Raw genomic sequence first — 24,068 nt, forward strand, 5'->3', positions numbered from 1 at the left:
GACAATTATCTCATTCGAAGATTATTAATTCTGTTAGGATGACTAATTTGGGTAACATGTCACACAGCAATCAACGCGACGAGACGAAACTAGAAAGATTTTGACGGGACGCTTTAGCTGTAGACATGTAATGTGATAGTCTACGCCTACTCAATGATGCGCCAGCGCTGTCATCCAATCAGAACGAGAGAAGCTTTTTCGAGGCCCTTCCCCCTCGAGAAACGGTCGCGTTTGAGCTGTACGTTCGCGGCGCCCTGCACAGTCCGGTGAGTCACTGTCCACGCTGGAATACAGGGAGAAGAGAGTGAGAGAGAGGGGAAGAGCGAACGGGAAATAACTGGAGCTGCGAGAATGGCGGTCGAAGAGGAAGGTCTTCGGGTTTTCCAGAGTGTCAAAATAAAAATCGGTAAGTTCTGTTGCGCGAGCATTTCTGCGCGAGACCGCTTTCCATACTCTGACTGAAATCGCACCGTCGCGCTCTGCGCGCTCACTGTCCATTGTGAGAATCTGTGAACATAGATAAAAACACAAATGAATGCGTAATATTGTCATTTAGCTGTCAGTACAGATATGTATAAAGCATTTTTTAATCATGTCACATGGTTACTAGTCTCATATGTGTTTGAATGACGCTTCGGTTTAGTTTGAATACAGTGAGACTCGAATAGCTGCAAATCCAGATGCGTGAAAACTCTGATATCTGTGCGTTCAGATCGTTATATTCGTGTTTTACACATATTTTAACTCACATAGACACAGATTAGTGCACAGATGTGGTGGTCTCCCTGCAGCAGCTTTGGATGTTTAGAAGCAGCAGAGCATTTTTAGCCCAGGACTTAAAAACATTACGGCGGTTGTTGTTTTTTTTTCTTTCTTTTTTTTCTCAGTTTGTTCTGCATATGAAATCATTTATACTGGCATTGCAACAAGTAGAACATTCTGATGAAATCATTCTTTCCGACTCACACAGAAATACATGTTATTGTCTAACTGGTCCGAGAGACAGACAAACATGTGTTCTGTTTTCTCAGTTTGACTGCTGGCATGTGGTTTGAACACGATAAACACTGGGAAGATGCTCTCTGTGCCATTTGTCTCTTTCAATTTCTTTTTGAGTGTCCATGACATTTAAAATTGAACATTTTTGTTGTGAAGTCTCTCTCTCTCTCTCTCTCTCTCTCTCTCTCTCTCTCTCTCTCTCTCTCTCTAGGTGTGTGTGTGTGCGCGCGCGCGTGTGTGCATGTATGTGATATTGTTGTTCTGTTTCTCAGGTGCATACAGGTCTTATGCAAAAGGTGAATGCGTGTTTGCTGCTGTCATTGAGTTGTTGTTTGACTCAGATTAAAGCAGAACACACACACAGACAGTCCCACATGTCTAATCTAATCTCTGTACGGCACAGTAAACGCACTCAGGCTGCAGGAGCTTGCGTCGCCTGGGCACGTGTTTGGCTGTGAGCGTCAGACTCTTCATTTTCATATGTACCACAGTACAGCTGGAAAGGTTTATATGAGGTCAAGTAACTGCATTTAAATATCACTCACTTTGGGTTGTACTAGGACTGGTACTTTGCACATTGACAATAAAGTTAAATGTAATCTAATCTAAAACTTTAAGCCTTAATGTATAATGCATCATAAAAGTTTTTTAGTGCATTAATTATGCCTTGTAACACACCTCATAATGAGCACATGAATAACTGTAACCAAACCTTATCTATTCATAGTTACACCTTTAGAAAGTATTATGCATTAAAACACATGACAAACAACAAATTTCAGATGTAACAAGGAATCTGTAAATATTATGATGCATTCTCACTCTGGTTAAACTTTTTTATAAAAAGATATAATGCATTACAACATAATGCTTTATTTAAAAAAAAAAGGCTTCAAGTAAAGTGTCACCTTATTTTCACTCAGAAATGGCTTGTAAATCAGTAACACAATGAACTAAATGTGAAATTTTGAAATAGAAAAACTGAAATAGTATGTTATTTTAAAACTGTAAGACAAACATCAGTTCTTGAACATAATGTGTTAGAATCACTGACCCTCTACCAGGGTTATTGTAGTTAACTAAAACTAAAAGCATTAAAAAATGTTTTACTTAAAATACAATTAAAGGGATACTGCAACCTAGGGATGGGACGATAACCGGTTTTATTGATAACCATGATAAAATGTGCTGAAGGTTAGTAATATCGTTTAAAAATGAATTATCATTAAAACCGTGTTTGATTATCGCGGTTTTAATAACTCACTATTAAATCATGTCCAGCCAGCAACAGTCTGACGCAAGCGCAGCGCACAATGTTTTTTTTGGTTTTTTTCGAGAAGGAATGCAGAGTCAGTGACTTTTCTATGCTTTTCTATGCTTCTACACTTTTCATTGTAAGGAAGGAAATGCCACAGAATTTAATCTTTCTTTAAATTAAGTGCATAGAGTTGCTTGTTTTATTAGTTGTTTGTTGATTATTAAATATAAAACTTGCTGAAATGTTTTCAGTGTGAGCATCAACTATTTTTGAACACTTTCATCTCGTTTCAACAAAACCGTGATAATATTGATAATCGTGATAATTTTAGTCACTATAATCGTGATATTAAATTTTCATACCGTCCCATCCCTACTGCAACCCAAAATTAAAGTTTTGTCATTAACCCTTTGGAGTCTATTAACACGTATACACGTTATGAGGCATTTTCTCCAGATAACCCTGAAAAGAACTTAAATTACACTTTCAGTTTTGATCGTACAGATAAGAGCAATACATCAATCGAATCTGTAAATGGTCCACTTTTTGGTATGCAGACATAATAACAACCAAACTTTGTGCATTTATAAAATAAAGATAACAAACAAGGTGTGCTGTCTGCAGCTTTTGTCTGCGACGATCTTCATTTAGAAACGCGTCATTAAAATGAACTGTAACTCAGTGAATACTCAATTAAGAGACATGAGGCCATCCTTAAAAATATTCTTGTTTGCCGTAACCCGACCGACCCTGTCAATTTAGGACCGACTCAATTTGTTTTTTGTTTTTTTGCTTTTAGTCCGACCGACTTGCCGATTGTAAATTTGCGTTAAGACCGACCAATTTTTTTTTTAACTCTTCAAACTACTAATGCAAAAGCAATAAAATAATATTAATTATATTTAATAGGGCTGCAACTAACGATTATTTTGATAATCGATTAATCTGTCGATTATTTTTACGATTAATCGATTAATCGGTTTGTGTACTTATATTTTAGTTTTTTCCATTTTTTCCCCAAGTAAATTATTAATAAATGGTCTTTATCATAAATAGATTTAAGAGATTTTAACCATTTTGCACTGTCATATCCTCATCAAAAATATACCTGGAGTTGTTTTATTGTGTTAGTAATCCTTTGTCGAACTCTTCTGCAATCAGAACACTGACCCATACTCTAGCAAATTTCACAAGGAGATTTAAAATAATGTTTTCACCATGGCAGTCCTTAGAGAAAATCAACTAAAGTAGTTTAACATCCTGAACAAAGCTTATTAAGGAATCTTTCAGAACATATTTTCACGAAGAATAAGGATAAAACAGAATAAAATTGCAGTGCATTGTATTTAATTATTTACTGGGAAACAGCTTTATAGCTTTTGCTGTGAAATTGTAAACAATCCTTCAAAAAAAGTGCCAATGGCATGAAACCTGAATGGAACTCACAATTTAAAGTAAAATCCATCAGAAGGTTGTCCAGAAAAAAAAATAGGACACACACAAAAAACCTGCTGTGTGAAAAAGAGCAGTGAATAATACTTAGAAAAAAAAGTGCATTTCAAATATCTACATTTACCTCTCTCATTCAGTCATAATTAGGCTGCACGACTGAATTTTGAACTGGTAAACGACAAACTGATCACAGAACATGTTTGTAAAGCTTTAAATGTTAACTGTTAAAAAGCAATGTTATCAGCTTTTACGACTAAACATTTGCAAACAACATTGTACTGGAGAATCTGCACAAATAAAAGTCTTAGGGGCCGTTCACATATCTCGCCTAAAAACGCGTGGAAAACGCTAGGTGCACCGCTTTCTCCTCCTTTCCAAAGCGCTCGGGCAGAAGCGCCCCTGAGGCGTCTGCCTTTGCTAAGCAACCATGACGTGCTCTCTCCTTGAAGACGGGGAAATTTCAGCAAAGGATAAATGGATTTGCAGCTCAAAAAATGTGCTACTAAAATCTGCTACTAAATTTATTTCAAAATGGAAATCCATATACAACTATGATCAGCTGTTCCTTTCATCTTGACTGAGCTTTTAACGTTGTTACGGGAAAGGATGAAGCTGATTGGTTAGTTCTTGTCACATGACCCGCGGTGCGGTTGCGGCATTCGGAAAAGTTTAAATGTTTTTAACTCGATGCGGTGCGGTGTTGGAAATAACGAACTTGAGCGCGCAAAAGACGCGATATGTGAACGTCCCCTTAAACAGTGCAGTAGTGCAGAGTTTACAGGTTACTCTTCTTTTTTAAAGGCTCAATGTAAAGTACTCCCACATCACGCTGAATGCTGCAGACATCATGTCTCTGGCTGCAGAGACGCTGTTCAGGAAGCACGTGACATAAAACAAGGCCAGCTATTGGCTATTCGCTACTTCTCCTGTTGTACTGGCTGAGTAAAACCTCCGGTGGCTCATTACTGCCACACTTTGGTCACCGCAGATTTGAAATATGCACGAAATGAGCCGCTTACGGCAAATAAAAGTTATTTAGCAACGAATCGATGACTAAATTAGTTGACAACTATTTTTTTAATCGATTAAATCGATTCGTTGTTTCAGCTCTAATATTAAAGTAAGTATTGTAAATATAGAAATTTTCTAGGCCTACATACAAACGAAGGCTATCTTCCTTAATTAAAAAAAAAACCTGTGACGTCTATAACGGATGTCACACTGTGCCTGCGCTTCGTCTCATATTCTCATTCACTATCAGAGTCAACGGTTCGCGCTTGGTAATGATGGCTGCAGCTTCAGTAAACAAAATGTTCGCGGTCACTGTTCACAGTCATACAGGCTCGGGCACCATAATACATCTAAAAAATGCATTAAAACAGCTCTACACCGCTTTAACTTGGCACGAAGTTATGTAAAAACTGTGCCCAGATCTTTTCCTATTCCTTCTCTCGTCTAGTCTAAAACCGTGTCTTTCACTATGTTCGAAAATCTATTGCACGAATCGATTGGACCAACCAACACAAATTTCGAAAACGAAAATAGGAAATTAGGAAATTGATTTTAACCACCTTCTCTCGGAGCGCGTCCAGGTTTTTTTTTTTTTTTTTTGGAACACGCATCACACAGCAACTGCAGCTTCAGACACACGCATAACAGCAAATAATACTTCTGCACACTGTTTCTCTTTTTACAACAGAAATGTGAATTCTGCCGGTATTCAGACAGTCTCATGCATACAGATACAGATTCAGGCTAGAATCGCCTAGGGCTGTCAAAATAGCTGAAAAACCTAATTCGAATTTTTTACTTAAATATGATCAAAATTCGAATTGTATTCGAATTTAAAATGCATAATAATTTCAGTTAGGGTGAAGAAAAGCTTTTTGCTTTTCTTCTGAGGCTCAAGATAGCGCATCGTGCAAAATATTACTGCACGTTTATTCAAAGCATTAGAATAAATGACTGTGAAAAAACAACATAATATTTAAAATAATTTTTATGAACAATTATTATTAATTAAGTTACTTAAAGAACTATAAAAAAAACAGCGTCATGTATACATGCATTGTTAAATAAATAAAAAGGACGGAAAACCAGTCACACAGAATTATTTTTTTTCATTTAAAAACATGAAATGCAGTGGGATGGGGAACAAAAACCCAACATAAAGTCTCGAGATATTTTTAGAAAATTAAATTAACCCTCTGGGCTTCTTCGTAAATGGGTTACACTTAGCTTCCTCCGGGTCAAAAAAGACCGAAGCCTTAAAAATGTAACTTTTTTTTTCCCAGGAAAACCAATCAAATATATTTTTGTTCAATAATATTTTTTGTATATTATTTAGAATTTTTAAAGATTTTTATGATACTTTGCATTAATTATATATTTTTATGAGCAATTTTTTCCATTAGAATTAATATATATATTTTTATTTTATTTTAATTTTAATTTTTTTTCAATAAATGCACCATTGCACATCAAAATAGAGTGCAGGCCTAAAATAAAAAAAAATTCAAGTGAGAAGAGCGCCATCCAGTGGCTTTAAAATATAATAAATGTGTGTAATGTCCTGTAACCGCCTATAGGCTGCCATAGCTTTTTTTTATTTATTTTTTTTATTCCCATTTGGAAAGAAAAAAAATCGAATTACTAAGCAACCACTGAATGGAACAACACAATCTATATATCATTTTAAAGCTTAGGATCTCAGCTTTTTAATGCATCTAATCACATTTATTAACTCTTAACGAGTGCTGAGTAATCCCTCTAAAACCGAGTGTACCGCCAGCAGGCGCCACCTAGCTGCGAAAATATTCATTACCATATTTTTCAAAAATATTGCCTTGATTAACACAAAGTTGATGTCATTTGAAAGCTTAGGGTATGACCTTTACAGTGAATGTATCCACTTTGAAAAAATCTTAAGTATTGCTGAGTTATTTGGTGATAAATACAATTTCTTTTTTTTTCATAATCTATAAAATAATGTACTGCAATGTGTCAAAAACATCATACAGCTCATGAAACATTCACAGATCATTGAAAATGGCACTTCATTTTTTACAGCATATTATTACAATTACAATGAGCCTAAAATTAACATAATCTATTGCTTTTATGACTAGATATTCTTCATGGAGAAACAATTGCCCATGAGGGGGCGTCAAAGACTGTACAAAAAGGCTATCTCTGTTCCAAATGCTGTAACTTTTGATTCCTTTATCCAAATTATTATTATTTTTTATCCAGATGCAGCTAACATGTAGGGGGACTTCACTAAAAAAGAATTTTCCTCCTACCTTATTTCCTTCCTGAGTTATTCCATGACAAATAAGAAAGATATGCAAAATCATAATACAAATTATATATATATTTTGTCTTTTATCCGCAATTTCTCTGCAGGACAATGTCTAAATGTAATCTAATTTATATTTTTGAAAAATTTAAAAAGAGTTCTTTCAAACGATACCTACCTTTTGACTCTCCTTGCTATAGTTTTGGAGTTATTATGATTATATAGTAAAATATAGCAAAATTTGCTGTTTCAGTCTTACCAGTTAATTTCTCTGTGTGTGTGTGTGTTTGTGTGTGTGGGTGTGTGTGTGTGGGGGGGAGGGTGTCTTATTTGCACTCTTGATGTTTTAGAGTGTCACCCCTTCATTGCTGTACACTTTTTTTCTGCACAGTGGCTGATCTGTAGTTTGTACCACCAAAGTTTCTCTGAGTTTTCGGATTTTCTTGTATTTCCCATTCATTTCCTATGTGGGTCATTTTTGACCCGTAGGAAGCTAAGTGTGCAATTTTTTTTTACGACCCTTTAACATATCAGAATCATCTCCTTGATTTTTTTGTGCGTTCACATAGGTAATACAACAAAAGTCACCAAGTTTCATCCCCCTCCGATGAAGCAAAAAAATTTAAAAATTTAAAACGTACATGGTTTCGGTCTTTTTTGACCCGAAGAAGCCCACATGTCTTTCTAAACATGCGGCTCTCTTGTGCGAGACGCGAGTCCAACGGTGTCCCTCTTGAAAATGTGCGAAATACGCGTTCTGTGTGAACGGCTTGGTTTCAGTTTTGATGTAAACAAGATCTTCTCCACATTGATGTTCTCTTTTTTTTTTATTCTTTTTTTTTTTAGTGGCTTCAACTGGATAGGCTAACATAACCTTATAATGCAATGCCACATACATCGTCATCGCATCTCGTGCGCCACTGATAAAGATCAAGTATACTTCGGCCGTCCGCACACTGTCTGCATTATGTCCTTTTCGTCATCCGCGTGTGGGCATTTTTTGAGAACGGTGCGCGTACACGAGGTGAAAGATGAGACACGAGATACTGCATGTCGAGCTCGTCCGCCTTTGAAATTTGTGTAGATACGGCTGTGCGCGCGGCGAGATGGAATGGAACACGGACTGTGAAGTACCGGGGCTCATAAGGCAGCTTCCTTATATTACCTATCACGATATGCTAATTTGTTTAAATTCATACCTACGTCATCACCATCACCAAAATTTTTCTTTTATTTTTTTACATTGAAATTTGAAAAAAAAAAAAAAATAGACCGACCTACCGAGCCTTTTTTTTTTTTAATTACTGTTACTGCAAACCAAAATATTTTTAAGGATGGCCTGAGAGATATATCTATAGAAAGCCTGACATGTCTACTTTTAAACTAAACAAGTGCTGCCGAAAACAAATATTCTGTGATAAAGTAATCCATATGAAAACAACGTGATGTCCGTTTTTCACGTTTCCCTTCATTATATCTAATGTGACCACGCCCCCGCGCTGAACGCGCTATTCAGATTCTAATGTTTCACTGAAGCGCACGGTTTGAATACGCTGTTCTTCAAGTTTTTTGTATTTTACTGTTTGCTTTGCAATGAGAGCAATAAGACATAATTCACCCCAAAAAGATGTGATGTGGATTACCTCAGGATTTGTGTTTTGGATTTCCTCAGAAAAAAAAGAATGAAGCACTTTATTCAGCAGAGATCATAAACAGGAGTAAGTCTTTTTTTTATGTACAGTCGTGGCCAAAAGTTTTGAGAATTACATAAATATTGGAAATTGGAAAAGTTGCTGCTTAAGTTTTTATAATAGCAATTTGCATATACTCCAGAATGTTTAAAGAGTGATCAGATGAATTGCATAGTCCTTCTTTGCCATGAAAATTAACTTAATCCCAAAAAAACCTTTCCACTGCTTTTCATTGCTGTCATTAAAGGACCTGCTGAGATCATTTCAGTAATCGTCTTGTTAACTCAGGTGAGAATAATGTCGAGCACAGGGCTGGAGATCATTATGTCAGGGTGATTGGGTTAGAATGGCAGACTTGACATGTTAAAAGGAGGGTGATGCTTGAAATCATTGTTCTTCCATTGTTAACCATGGTGACCTGCAAAGAAACGCGTGCAGCCATCATTGCATTGCATAAAAATGGCTTCACAGGCAAGGATATTGTGGCTACTAAGATTGCACCTAAATCAACAATTTATAGGATCATCAAGAACTTCAAGGAAAGAGGTTCAATTCTTGTAAAGAAGGCATCCAAGAAAGTCCAGTAAGCGCCAGGATCGTCTCCTAAAGAGGATTTAGCTGCGGGATCGGAGTGCCACCAGTGCAGAGCTTGCTCAGGAATGGCAGCAGGCAGGTGTGAGCGCATCTGCACGCACAGTGAGGCGAAGACTTTTGGAAGATGGCCTGGTGTCAAGAAGGGCAGCAAAGAAGCCACTTCTCTCCAAAAAAAAAACATCTGGGACAGATTGATCTTCTGCAGAAAGTATAGTGAATGGACTGCTGAGGACTGGGGCAAAGTCATATTCTCCAATGAAGCCCCTTTCCAATTGTTTGGGGCATCTGGAAAAAGGCTTGTCCGGAAAAGAAAAGGTGAGCGCTACCATCAGTCCTGTGTCATGCCAACAGTAAAACATCCTGACACCATTCATGTGTGTGGTTGCTTCTCATCCAAGGGAGTGGGCTCACTCACAATTCTGCCCAAAAACACAGCCGTGAATAAAGAATGGTACCAAAACACCCTCCAACAGCAACTTCTTCCACCAATCCAACAACAGTTCGGTGAAGAACAATGCATTTTCCAGCACGATGGAGCACCGTGCCATAAGGCAAAAGTGATAACTAAGTGGCTCGGGGACCAGAATGTTGAAATTTTGGGTCCATGGCCTGAAAACTCCCCAGATCTTAATCCCATTGAGAACTTGTGGTCAATCCTCAAGAGGCGGGTGGACAAACAAAAACCCACTAATTCTGACAAACTCCAAGAAGTGATTATGAAAGAATGGGTTGCTATCAGTCAGGATTTGGCCCAGAAGTTGATTGAGAGCATGCCTAGTCGAATTGCAGAGGTCCTGAAAAAAAAAAACCATCATCCAAAACAAACCATGGCTAACAGTCAGATTCAGCCGTTTATTTATGATCCAGAATCAGATCACGAGGCTGAAACTGAACGAGAGCAGCAGCAGCAATGACTACAGCAGGACGTCTCTATGTGGTATGTATTGAAACTGTGTATATTTGCTTAGCGGTTTTGGAAAATGACTAAGTTCCACTTTGTCGTCTTTTTTTTTTCTTTAAAGGTGTACAAGGTTTACTTGATGTGCTTACGTGCCGATAGCCAAGTTAACAACACAGAGATATTTGAAGCAGTTTTACTCACCGCCTGCGGTTCCAACACACGATCGTGACCCTTTTTAATTGGGATTGCATCATCCTTAAGAAATAAACGATATGCAAATCCGGCGTCAAACTGGGCCTTGTTTGTAAAACAAGCATCTTCGAAATGCAGGGAACAAACAAAAACACTTGCACAACTCCGTCGATGCTCTGTAAAAATAAACTCCGTCCACTGGTCCCTTAATGTTTTTTTTTTATGGTAATCTGTGCAGGGTTGTCTTGCCCTCGCAACCAAAAACACACTTCTTTTGTGACATTTCGCGACGCTCTTGCTCTGATCAGTGAATGTCTCTGCTCCGCTCTGCTCTACGGAAGAAGTTCCCTTAGGACCCATATAAGGAAATTCCACTCTATCTAACGTCACACAGACCCATACTCAAAAAAAACTTTCCGAAACTTGTGACAAACCGGAAGGAGTATTTTTGGAACAAAAATACTCCTTCAAACGTACAACTTAATTTTTGAAACTTTGTCTATGTTTAGCATGGGAATCCAACTCTTTAACAGTGTAAAAAACTCAGTATGCATGAAATAGCATTTCACCCCCCCTTTAAAGACTGATCACTTAACTTATAACACTCACTATGTGGTGATGACGTAGAAGGACTACGTGAGAACCACTATGGATAATAAGTTCAATCTGCCGCCTTGTTATTATTTTCATGCACACCGCACTATAATGTGATGCATGCAAAATACAGAGTTTTGGCCGTTACTAAGTCACCATCCACAAACAGACATACATCGTCTGCAGATATAAGGTGTTTCATTGCACTTTAACAAGTAATCTAAATGGCCTATATACTGTATGTGCAATAGATTAAACGAGCCCTCACTAACTTAGTTTAATGCCACAGTTATGTTAGAATGCATCTAATTCTTGTTTCTGTGACGGTGCGTCAGACTCGTCATGAGGCGCGCGGTCCGGAGCGCTGTATGACTGATGCATCAGTTCAATTCAACTTTACTACAAATATATCAACTTACCTGTTTTAAATACTTTATATTTAACTTTTTCGTTTATGCCCAATATTAGTGTTTAACTGTTGGACTTTAAATGAAATCTGCTATTGATTTTCACCATTGACTGATTTTGCAGAACATTTAGACTGATAACTTCCCTGATAACTTCCCTGATTACTATGACAGTTGCGTCCGACTATGTATGAACTAGCTGTTTTAAATACAGTATTTTTATATTTAACGTTGGTTAAATCAGTCAGTATGTTTGAAAGTAATTTTTTTTTTGATTATTGGTGACTCCATAGGCTCTCTCTCTTTAAAACACCAAATAGTTATGCTATGACAAGAACAAAGAGTCTCTCTCTTGCTCCACCCATGCTCGATAATATTGTGTATTGTCGATCTCACAGGCTGACGATATGACGATTTGAAAAATGACCATATCGCCCAACACTAGAAGGGCCAACACTGCAAATACTGACTCTTTGCATAAATGTCATGTAATTGTCGATAAAAGCCTTTGAAACATATGAAGTGCTTGTTATTATATTTCAGTACATCACAGAAACAACTGAAACAAAGATCTAAAAGCAGTTTAGCAGCAAACTTTTTGAAAACTAATATTTATGTAATTCTCAAAACTTTTGGCCACGACTGTATATACTTGTACTAGTTTTAACATAACGTGTAAACGTTTTATTAGTTAGACTTTTTCCAAACTATATTTCCAGACTAAGTGTATAATTAAGTGAAACATTATGAAGTTTCAATAACAATATACACTACTATACCATTCAAAAGCTTGATGTGAATAATATAAATGTAACAAATAAATGTAAATGTAAGAAATGTAACAAACAATGCTGTTCTTTTAATTTATCCAAAAAACCTGAAAAAATAATCTCAGCTCTTTTCAACATTAATAATAATAATAATGATAATAATAATAACAATAAAGGTTTTTTTTTTTTTTTTTTGTAGAAAATCTGATTGTTAAAAGGATTTCTGAAGGATTGTGTGACTGGAGTAATGATGCAAAAAATTCAGCTTTGAAGGTCAGCTTTGATTGTTCCTAATAAACTGTTTAACTGCACTCGCAAGTGAATATTACATTATTTTGTGGGATAATTAAATATTAATATACATTTATTTTGTCCTTACATTCTTTTTTGTAACTCCTCCCTCTCAGTGTCAAACCTGACTGAATGGCTCATTATGCAGCTCATATACGGGCCTTTGTCTTCCCAGGTGTACATCACAATGATATTCATCATAGTTGACGCCTACTCGCAAAATGTGTCTTAGAAAATGTAAATCAATATATTGTTTTCTGTGAGTGCGTAAACAAGATGATTTTCACATAATTTAGAAAGAAAAATTCTAGGCTACAAGCTCCAGTTCTCAAAAGTCCAATGGAACCAATTTTCTGTATGTGTTTTATGGCCTTATTCAAGTGATTTAACATTTTTAGTTTTTCACTAACCATGCATAAACATTGTTTTCTCAAAAACACAATCATGTACATACATGCTGCTCACATATTATTATAGCCCAGTTTGGGCTGATTACAGTGAGATTAGACTTTAGCCATTTAGATGTTTATAAAAAACTGAAAAAAGCACAAATGTCAGGGCATGACAAAACTTCTCCAGGCCCAAAAAACACCCTTCAGAGGTTTAATCACTTACCCCCATGTCATTCCAAACCTGTAAAAGCTTTGTTCGTCTTCAGAACACAATTTAAGATATTTTGGATGGAAACTGGGAGATTAAGTGATTAATGACAAAATTTTCATTTTGGGGTGGAGTAACCATAATGGTATTACATTGTACTTTGATAGATATGAGTAGAATAAATCCAATTGTGCTTGATTTATGATTGCAAGTGTTGTTTGCTAACATCTACATGTCCCTGTGTGGCAGTTTGTTATTTTTGCTTCACCAGCATTTGACAGAATTGTGCATGTTTTGGAGAAGTAGCCACAGTCCCGTCTTGGTTCGATGCTCCACGACACACCTTCAAACAACAGAGGAACCCAGTGTATTCTCTGAGTGAAATCTCGTCTGTGGTAGATGTTATCGGCTGTCACACCCTGCTTTACAGAAAGTCTCATGTCTAGTTGGTTGGCCATATGTACAGTAATGTCTCGCTCTGCTAGTCAACTGTTGCACTGTTAAAGGGATAGTTCACCCAAAAATGAAAATTTGATGTTTATCTGCTTACCCTAAGGGTATCCAAGATGTAGGTGACTTTGTTTCTTCAGTAGTACACAAACCGAGATTTTTAACTGAAACCATTGCAGTCTGTCAGTCCTATAATGTAAGTGAATGGGAATCACGGCTTAGAGAGTCCAAAAACACCATACACAAACAAAACCAAATTAAACCCTGCGGCTCGTGATGATACATTGATGTGTAAAGACACAGAATGATGGGTCTGTGCAAGAAACTGAACAGTATTTATATAGTTTTTTTTAACCTCTGATATTCATCACAATGTCTTAACTGTCCTGAGCGTGTTTGCCTTTTCTTCTTCAGCCTGCACTTGAGGTGTCTTCTTTTTCTTCTTCTTGCTTTACGGCAGATTGGCGACTTATAAGTGCATTTCTATCTACAGTCTCAATTGGGAGTGTCATTGATCCATTTGAGATAGGTGATGGTAATGCATTGTCCCGGATCAGTCTCACTTCTTTCCAAATTCGAGCCGATCCGTTTTGTTGCCAGCAGCACAGGCAATAACGTCACGTAAGCCACGCATTCTCACTCTCTTTTTTCCAACGACCACTTCTCCCTCACACACGTCTAATTCGTTCCAGTTAAATGGTGCTTGTATTGCGCACTATTTTAGTCTTTTCTGAAGGTTTCACCCTTACAGAAAAGCGTTCGCACCACCACTAATCTATATTATTATTAGTTATTATATGACTATTATTAGTGGAGTGCACAAGCCGCGCTCAGTCTCAAACAGCTTGTGAGCAACAAATACCAAAATGAGTGTCTAACTGCGCTAAAATGTTTAAATATATACAAAATTATGTCAAAATGTGCATCTTGGCAAGTATCCAGTTAAACATAATCAGTTTTGGAAAGTTAAATAGTATATTTATTCCTACTGCTTTCTGTAATGTTAATCAAAGAAAATCTCTTTCTGCTCTTGACTGAATATGTTTTATAACTTTAATGGTAAGCATTAATTTGTATTTAATTTTTACAATGAAGACTACAGAAATTACCTTTGATAAAAATGTACATTTGTTTATTTTAATTTCTGGAGTATTTCTTACCTCAGCGGTTCTCAATTCCAGTCCTTGCGTCCCCCTGCTCTGCACATTTTGTATGTCTCTCTTAATGCTTCAGACATTTGTTCTATTCGAACGTACTGTAAGTGCCCTGCGAAGTGGACATCACAGGATATTCCCCCATGATTCCAGTTCGAAGCGAACATATACGTTCCATTAAAAGTGCATTGAAGTGTGCGAGATGTGAATTTAAATTGTATTTATTTACCGAGGTATATGATGTCACACTTGTCCGTCTGTGTAGATGTTGCACAGCCCAAATCAGTGAATGAATGTTCAGAAGTGAAGTAAACTTCAACAGATTTCCCCTGCTCAGGGAGTATGGCGCAATGAACACTGTTGTAGAAACCATGTTAATGGAAACGCAGTTCATGCACATAGCTCACTTCTAACGAGCTAATTATCTGAATCAGGGGTATTAACAAAAAGAGACAAAAAAATGTGCAGAGCAAGGGGGCGCGAAGACTAGAATTGAGAACCGGTGTCTTACCTGATTAAAAACTTACTTAACCTGAAAAACTAAGTTTCATAGCTCTCTTTATTCTTTTGCATTTATTTGTGTTTGCGCTTTTGTTTGCATTTTTTTTATTTGTTCTTATTTTATTACTGCCTATTGTGACGAGTCAGCTGCCTCCTCCCTAATTATCATCGGCACCCCGTCCTAAATCGTCGCCCTTCACCAGGCTCCCGACAGGAGTGGGTGTGTGAGAGAGGAGGGGTGCTGGATGAGCCAGGGCTGGCGGCGTGTGATGGGGCACACCTGAAGAAAGTGGAGCCTCATCACCGCCGCTGTTTAATAGGTCTCTTCCCCGGCATGCACAATGGTGTCCTCGTGGGTCCAGGAAGGTTGTGTTGAGGGACTCCTGCGCCACCAGAGATGTGAGCCGCCGGACCCGCGATCCGCCCCCGTTTACACGGACGATGGGCCAGGATGCCGGGTCGTCCATCCCCTGTAAGCGCCGCGGCCAACGAGCCGCTGCTCGTCATGCCCCAGACCGAAGAAGGGAGCGCGTGTGCCCGCCGGACTCTGCCCCTTACCTGGACCCTTCCTCCATGAACACTGCCCGACCCACATGAACCCTGCAGCACGATGAGGACACCAGATCCCCAGTTTATTTTGGACACTCTCCCCCTTTGTTTTATTTTCTGTTAATAAAAGCCTCTCCGAGGCCTGACGCAACACCCACTGTGTCTGTCGTTGGCTCCTCCCGTGACACTATTTCCTTTTTTTTTTTTTTTTAAAGGTGCAATAGGAGATCTTGGAAATGCTAACATTAGCCTGATAGCACTGAAAGTGAACGTCCCACCCTCCCTGCAATCGCCGTCTAAAGCCACGCCCCCTGAATGCATTTATGCTCACAGACCAGAATACCAGAGACAACATTACTACAATAGGCTACATCAGTGGTTCCCAATTCCAGTCCATGTTCTGAAGTGAAGTAAACCCCTACTGAGGGAGTAGGGAGTAGGGTTGTGCCGTGTATCGTGTATCGATGATAGATATGTAAGCAGATGTATCTGTCTATAGTCAAGATGATATTAGGCTCATTCTCCTATTAATGTATAAAAAAAAATAATAATTATAATTCGGCTATCAAACTGCCCAGCTATTTCACTTCAGCACCGCATTTCACATACACACACACACACATGCACATACGCGTGTGCAAATGTGGAATAGAGCCTGTAGCCGGTGAAGAAGTCTCCATCCGCAAACAGATGTACATCGTCTGCAGATATAAGGTATTTCTTTGCTCTTTAACAAGTAATCTGAACGGCCTATATATGTGCAATATTTTAAATGAGCCCTCACTAATGAAGTTTCATGTCACAGTTATGTTAGAATGCATCTCATTCTTGTTTCTGTGACGGTGCGTCGGTCTAGTCATGGGGCGCACGGTCCGGAGCGCTGTATGAGTTTAATGTCACAGTTATGTTAGAATGCGTCTCATTCTTGTTTCTGTGGCGGTGTGTCAGTCTCGACATGGGGCGCACGGTCCGGAGCGCTGTATGACTGATGCATCAGTTCAATTCAACTGTACTCCAAATATATGAACTTACCTGTTTTGAATACTTTATATTTACCATGTTCCTTTATGTCCAATATTAGTGTTAAACTGTTGGACTTCAAATTAAATCTACTATTGTTTTTTTTACCGTAAACTGATTTTAGAGAACATTTAGACTGATAACTTCCGTGCGCAGATGCGGCAAATTTGTCACAGAACACGCGATATGACAGTTGCGTCCGACTATATATGAACTAGTTTTTTTAAATTACAGTATTTTTATATTTAACGTTAGTTTATCATTATGTTTGAAAGTATATTTTTTCGATTATTGGTGATTCCATAGGCTCTCTCGCCCGCACCTGCGCAGTTTTAAAACACCATATAGTTATGCTATGACAAGAACAAGAGTCTCTCTCTTGCTCCACCCATGCACGATAATATCGTGTATTGTCGATCTCACCGGCTGACGATATGACGATTTGAAAAAGGACCATATCGCCCAACACTAGTAGGGAGCAATAAACACTGTGTAGGGATCATATCAATCGGTACACAGATCATTCACGTAGCTCACTTCTAACGTGTTGGTCATCGTTATATATATAAAATTTCATATAATTTAGTTATATAATAATAATCATACACATAATTTTATTTAATAATAACCCAATTTGAAGCAAAAAAAGAATGTTCTGACAAGCTTTACCACGTAAACTTTTCAGAAGACCCCTCAGAAACACATTCATATAAACCCCCAAATCAATACTGAGGATTTTCTTCCAATAGTCTGTGCATCGTGAACAGTGAGTGATCTGCCTGCTACAGTATTTTTCTCTGTGCATCTGTCTTCAGCGTCTCTGGCCTGTGTTAACGGGCGTTAACAGATTTCATATTTTCACATAAATTACATTTTGGAAAATGATTGCATTGCAACGCAGTTTGTGCAAATCCAGAACAGAGAGTTGCACTAAGGGAAAAAAATGTCAGGTTGCCGATTGTGTAAAGGCCAAAGTATATTTCGGGCCGACCGCGCACCGTCAGCATTATGTTATTTTCATCATCAAGAGGGCTCGTGGACAGCCGTGCACCCCATTGTACTGCGCATGTGTCGAGCTCATCTATCCGCACTCAGTTGTAGTTGAGTATACTTTTGAAAGCTGTGCGGACATAAGATGTATCTTACTATGAAAAAACAGTGTTAGATTATGAGTTTTTCTGAGGGAGGCCCTTTGAGCTCATTTATGAAAACACATGGTTTATGATTGCTACTAGTGTTGTCACGGAATACTGTCAAATTTCAGTATTCGGTACTGATACCTGTGAAAATCCACGGTTCTCGGTACCAATTTCGGTACCAAAGCAAAACACAAAAATATGCTAATTAAAAAAAAAAAAACACTTTTTATCACTAAAAATAAAACCAATGCCATACTTATTTACAATTGTGTTTAAAGTTTTATAAGAAAGTAATATAATTATGAAAAACAGTAAACAAGTTTCACCCAAATTGAATTTGTCTTTTAATTAATGAAATTTAAACACATTTTATTTTTTGGTAAATAAATAAATTTTATTTTAATTTTAAAAATTAATTTGCTATTCAAATTAAAACATGTAATAAATATTGTGTGATTTATTTCTTTTAAAAGTTGTATTAATTTTTCAACAGTAGTAGCAGTACCACATACATTCTACTAAATAATAGTAATATTCAGGGGCAGTCAGTCGAATTATATAGGGGTAGATAAAGGCATACCTCAGGGTTCTTCGCTTGGGCCTTTGTTATTTTCAATTTTTATTAATGACTTGCCACTGTGCTGTTCAGGATGTGATATTCATCTTTATGCAGATGATACAATTATTTACTGCTCTAAACCAAACATTTCTGACATTAATTATTCTTTACAACATGATTTTTGATTCTGTACAGCAGTGGCTGTCATTTAATAAACTTCTGCTGAATAAATCAAAATCTTACTCTATGCTTTTCCAGAAGAATGATAGAAATAATCTTAATTTGCATTTTCTGGATTCTTCTCCTCTAGAGCCAACCGAAAAATTTTAATATCTTGGTGTTTGGCTAGAAACTGATCTCTCATTCAAGGCTCATATACATGCGCTTAATAACAAGCTTAGCTTTCGTCTTAAAGCATTATATCAATCGATAGACTGCTTTAACTTTCAGGTTAGGATAAGAAAGATCTTCTTTACTGTCCCTAGAGTTAAGAGAGAAATTGCGAAATATGCTTTCTGTGTCAGAGCCCCACGTGACTGGAACAGCCTTCCTGCATCTATTCGCTTGCTTACGTCTTTTCCTTTGTTCCGAACTGCTTTGTTAACACATCTTCAGAATCAGAATACTTGTCTATGTTTCTAGCATTTCAGACTTACAGTTGCATCGATATGTGTGTATATATGTACACTGGGTAGGTAAAGTGAGAGCTTGTGTGTGTGTGTGTATATGTATGTGTGTTTGTATGTTGGGTGAGAATGAGAGAGTGTGTTAAGATTATTATTATTATTGTATAATTTTTTTGATTGCATCTACTCTGCTGCTTTGCTGTTCTGTTCTATTCTGAGGACCCCCATGAAAACGAGATGATTCATCTCATGGGGTTTATCCTCTAATAAATGTTCATAAATAAATACATTTTATTTATAAACTTTATGTAAAAATGAACTTATTTTGACGGGTTGCCGTGAATACCTTTAAACTGACACTGGTTTTACTCAAATGAAACAGTAAAATGCTTTTTTTAGTGACTTAGAAAAGTTCTGGTGATGTTGTTTATGTATTTATGTCCTCATTGAGACGGCGGATGCTGAAATTACTGATTAGAAAATTAGAAAGATTAGAAAGAAACAAAACACACTCATTTACACATATTTGTGAATCAGAATATCAGATTGTTGATGACATGGTCTGAAAGTTAAAAGTGATCCATCTGTCATACAGTGTTAATTTGGCCGCAGTGTGTCACGTGACAAGCCTGGCACACCGCCATCAAGTAAAGTTATTTGCCACATGCACATATGTGCACACATAGACAGTAAAGTGATTTTTCTGCAAGTCACGTCATGTTTAAATGCTCTTTGTTGAACTGGCATCCTTACATTCTGATGTCTCTCTTCACACAATGCATTATTGGTCTTGGTGGAATGCTTCTGTGAATAATGGTGTCACAGTTAGCAGACTGATATCAGGCTGATGTGTTGATGGAAGGAAGCAGAGGCTCGCCTCATGTTTGCATACATATATGGAGTTTCCTGATCCAGCTCGTGTCTAGAGGAAATGCTGTTGGGCCTTTAGGGGTCAGGAGCTTCTGGAAGAGGGAGCAAAAAGGATACCGGAAACTGCTCCAGATCACTTCCTGATTTGGCTGAATGAGCTGCAGCACTGCTTGTTTTTCCATATTCCTGGGAAGCAGTGGGATAATGCAAACCAGATGGAAGTTCACTTAAAATGTCACATGAAGAATCAAGAATTTGTGTTACTATTTCTGAATTTGGATCACTGTTTCCTTCTTTCAGTCACATTTCAGATCATCAATGTCTGTATTTACTCTCTCAATTCATGTTTATGATCTTATTGTGAAAGATGTTAGACCTGCATGATTAATATAATCATGCATGGAAACCCAACATGCACAACCATCTTCCTAAAGTTGAAATTAGAAGTCCTTAGTGAAATTGAAACTAAGCATGCTTTCACACAAGCTCTATTGAAGCCAGAGTTTGGTTCGTTTGGATGATGTGAATGCTGTCTTTCAAACTCGGGTGCGCATCCACGAAACGTACCCGAGTCCTCTTAAAAAGTGTGGTCAGGGCTATGGTTCATTTGAACTCCAGGACAGTACGCTGCTGATGTAAATGCAACTGTACCATATTGTGGAAGTGAACCGCTATTAATGACGTATTATTTGCTAAAAATGTGTTTGTGTGTGTTTCACTAACTTTTCTGACCATGGTGACTGACATGTTCCAAACAGAGAGCTGTATATCTAATTTCTGTTCCACTTCAGCATTCTTTAGATCAGTTGCAGTTCGTCTGTAAACCAGACGTAAGTGCCGTTGTGTACCCAAGCTTTGTAAACAAAACGGTTCAAAAACTTTAATATAAAAAAGTTCAGAGAGCAATGTAATGCATTTGCCGCCTTCTCCTGCACTGCCTTTTAAGCAATGGGGTAAACAGCTGCTGGCTTAATGACGAAAACAAATCGCTGTTCGGACCCAAATATAATAATAATATAAACACAGTCCAGCGGGGGCAGGGGGAGGGGGGAGCAATTGAACTCTGGTTCAGACCGGCAAGTGAACCAAGTGTGAAAGCAGACATAAATATTGGCGTTGTAGCGTGATATTATTATTATTATTACTTATATATTGATATATTATCAAAATATTTTTTTGTCCAAATTGTGCAGCTCTACAAACAAGTACAGCAAACTAGCTTTTTTTTCTTTTTTTCGTTGACATCAGGCCATGCATGCTATTAGTTAATGTTAACTAGTCAACTGTCTGTTAAGTTGTTGTCTTAGGCTACCGTTGTAGATGCACCTTTCTAAACTCTTCACGCAGCCGTTTAATGCTGGTTAAAGGTGCTGTATGTAGGGTTAACACAGAGTGGTTGAACTAGGGGTTGCAGTCCAAATTCTAAATATCGGTGAGGGTTTTTTTCACCTGGCCCCTACTCCTCAAACTTGATGCACACGCAGTTTGCCAGATTGACAACACCAACAGGAATGAGCACACTTGACGAAGAATGTAATGAAATACTCTGTGTTTTCCATCAACTGGTCAGGGGTGTACTTCCACAGGCCCGTATGACTGCGTCTCTAGCAGGGTGTGACCTGACCTCTAATGACACACGACTCTTCCTCTTCAGTAGTGTTTAACTTGGCTCATAGGGACACGTCACAGATGCTATTTATCTGCTAGAGGACAGATGACACAGATGATTCAAGTGCACAGATTGGACAATTTTCTGCAATACTGCTGAGAAATGTAGTGGTTTTGGAGTATTTGGGAAAACCATCAAAGCATAATGAGTTGAATGAATGAGGTGGTTTCCTATCTTTGTGTTGTGCTTACCTGATAAACGTGGACTGAACATTTTATAGTGTTTTTATGTAAACCTCAATACATGTTTCCTGTCTCCTTGGAATATCAGTGTAAGTTGATGGTGGATTTCTGCATGTTTCCACCTGCGTTTGTACTTTCTGTCCCTGTTTCCACCTCCCGCACTCATTCAGGTGAGGAAATGTTCACATTCGCTTCTCAGTGTCAATGGGGGCAAACAGACGCACGTCCTTCAGAAGTTAACAGCGCAAATCCAATATAACTTTGTTACTGCATGTTTTATGGACCAGCAAAGTCATAATGGCAAGACTAGGCTTTATTTTGCTAACACACTAGGATGTGCAAAGGGAGTTGTCTTAACAATTAATTGACTAATAACAAAATAAAAAAAATATTGAATATAAAAGATAATGCTAACATTAAAGTGTTAATTGATTTTGCAATTACAGTATTTATTATCCTTTGTTAATGTTAATGAAAATATAGTCTTTCATTGTTAGTTCATGAAAGCTCACAGTGCAAGCATAACGTTTGATTTTAATAATGCTTTAGTAAATGTTGATTAATAAATGCTGCAGAAGTATTGTTCATTCTTATTTTGTTAACTAAAGTAGTTAAAGGGTTTTTGAAAAATATCTCTTTTGCAGTTTAGAACGTTAGCTATCCTTAAATTAAAACAATCTGCAAAAATGTTAATCAAAAAAGTGCATGATAAACAAAGATATTGTCTCTCAAAAGAGAGAGTCAGTTCTGAATCACCTTAATGAGTCATCATATTTTTGTATCTTTTGCCTGTTGCCGGTATACGTCACTGGGTAACACTATTTGCATAATAATTATATTATATTGGATGATCAAATCAAATGAGTTTAAGTGTTTTTTATTAAATATTTCACATTTTCAGCTGGTTTTTATTTCTGTCATGCTGGAAAGGTAGAGGTTAAATCTGTGTTTAAATGGTAGTTATTCTTTTAACTTCAGAAATATCATCTTCGCTGTATAATTTGATGCTGTCTCACCAATATAACTGTATTTTCTCATTTAGGTTGTTGCAGAATTAATTTAAATGTGTGTAATGACTGTCTGTCTCTATGCTGCACAGTCATTTAGTAAAGTTGATGTATGGGGGTCACTTGCAGCCGTTCATGTAGTTCTTAAAAAGTAGCCATTTTTACCCAGTGTTTCCCATTCATTAACTAGTGGCCCGCCACAGTTTCACAATAAACCAGAGATATATTTATACTTCTTTTTATAACATAAAAGTTCTTTAACATTAGGTGTTTCATGCCGTTGTTTGGCTAAGTATTCATGGAATCAAGGACCACCCACAACAGTCTGACAAAATCTTCTGGGAAACACTTTATATATATATATATATATATATATATATATATATATATATGCAGTGACTGATGTGAAACAGTCTTTTATATAGTTTTGTGTGCTGTCTGTGACGTCTCGGCTAAGGATAGAGGCTAGTGAATCGTTTGAGAATCATGTGTGAGTGTATTGTTCATTTACAGAATGACTCTGATGGTCTGACAAGAAAACTAATTTACTCATAACATGTCAACCTTGAATGCATCCTAAATGCATAAATATGAATGTAAAGTGTAAATCAGTCCAGACAGCACCACCATCATCATCATCATCATCATCATCTTCAGGATGTTTTGCTTTCACTCTCAAGCCTTTAAAGGAAATGCCATTTCAATTCTGCGCCCACTTCCTGTTTTGATGCACCGGCTTGTTGACAGTAATTGGGTGTAGCATGCAATCTCATTCCAGCGAGACTTTTGTTTGTTAAAATCACAGTGTTTGTGAAACCTGTTTGAACACAATCAGTACTTCTGTAGGTCCGTTTGAGCTCAATTTTGGAACAGAAATCATATGGTGCCTCTGTAAAATGAAAAAACGTAATAAAAAAAAAAATGCTTAAAGTATTGAAAAATCCTTGAGCAAACCCCCATCTGCTCCCCGTGAGCCACAGCAATATGGCTGCCCACTGCTCCGGGTGTGTGTTCACGGTGCGTCTGCACTTGGATGGGTTAAATGCAGAGCACAGATTCCGAGTATGGGTTACCATACGTGGCTACATGTCACTTCACTTTCACTTTCACTTTCAAAATGACAAGTGTAGATGTGTCAGTCTGTTTTATAACAATAATTCACACAAAGATGTACATTCTATTATTGTTGAATCTATATTCAAACACGTCATGTTTGATGTCAGTTTGTCATGTGTCTCGTAACTGAACGTGTTGTGCAAATTTTGAATGTGGAAATATAGTGGTGGGAGTAGGTT

At 37.5% G+C, this 24,068-nt stretch overlaps 1 protein-coding gene and 1 long non-coding RNA gene across 7 annotated transcripts in view; one reads left to right on the forward strand and one right to left on the reverse strand.

The window, feature by feature from the left end:
• The first annotated feature begins 217 nt into the window (after positions 1 to 217).
• Positions 218 to 24,068, forward strand: part of rasa3 (RAS p21 protein activator 3) — a 120,369-nt gene continuing 96,518 nt past the window's right edge. For 2 of the 6 annotated variants that reach the window (XR_009434070.1, XM_059552291.1), the window contains exon 1: positions 222 to 406. Coding sequence is in view for 5 of the 6 variants with exons in the window: in XM_059552291.1 (XP_059408274.1) it covers positions 352 to 406 (55 nt within the window). In the remaining variant the exon portion in view is untranslated. Of the gene's footprint in view, positions 407 to 24,068 lie in introns of all 6 variants that reach the window. The other 4 variants (XM_059552294.1, XM_059552295.1, XM_059552296.1 and 1 more) reach the window with 3 other exon arrangements.
• LOC132142437 (uncharacterized) overlaps positions 10,774 to 24,068 on the reverse strand; it is a 53,780-nt gene continuing 40,485 nt past the window's right edge. The window contains exon 2 of the long non-coding RNA XR_009434073.1: positions 10,774 to 10,959. This is a non-coding gene — a long non-coding RNA (uncharacterized LOC132142437). The remainder of the gene's footprint in view (positions 10,960 to 24,068) is intronic.

Source organism: Carassius carassius, chromosome 6 (assembly GCF_963082965.1).
Source record: "Carassius carassius chromosome 6, fCarCar2.1, whole genome shotgun sequence".
Lineage (NCBI taxonomy): Eukaryota > Metazoa > Chordata > Actinopteri > Cypriniformes > Cyprinidae > Carassius > Carassius carassius.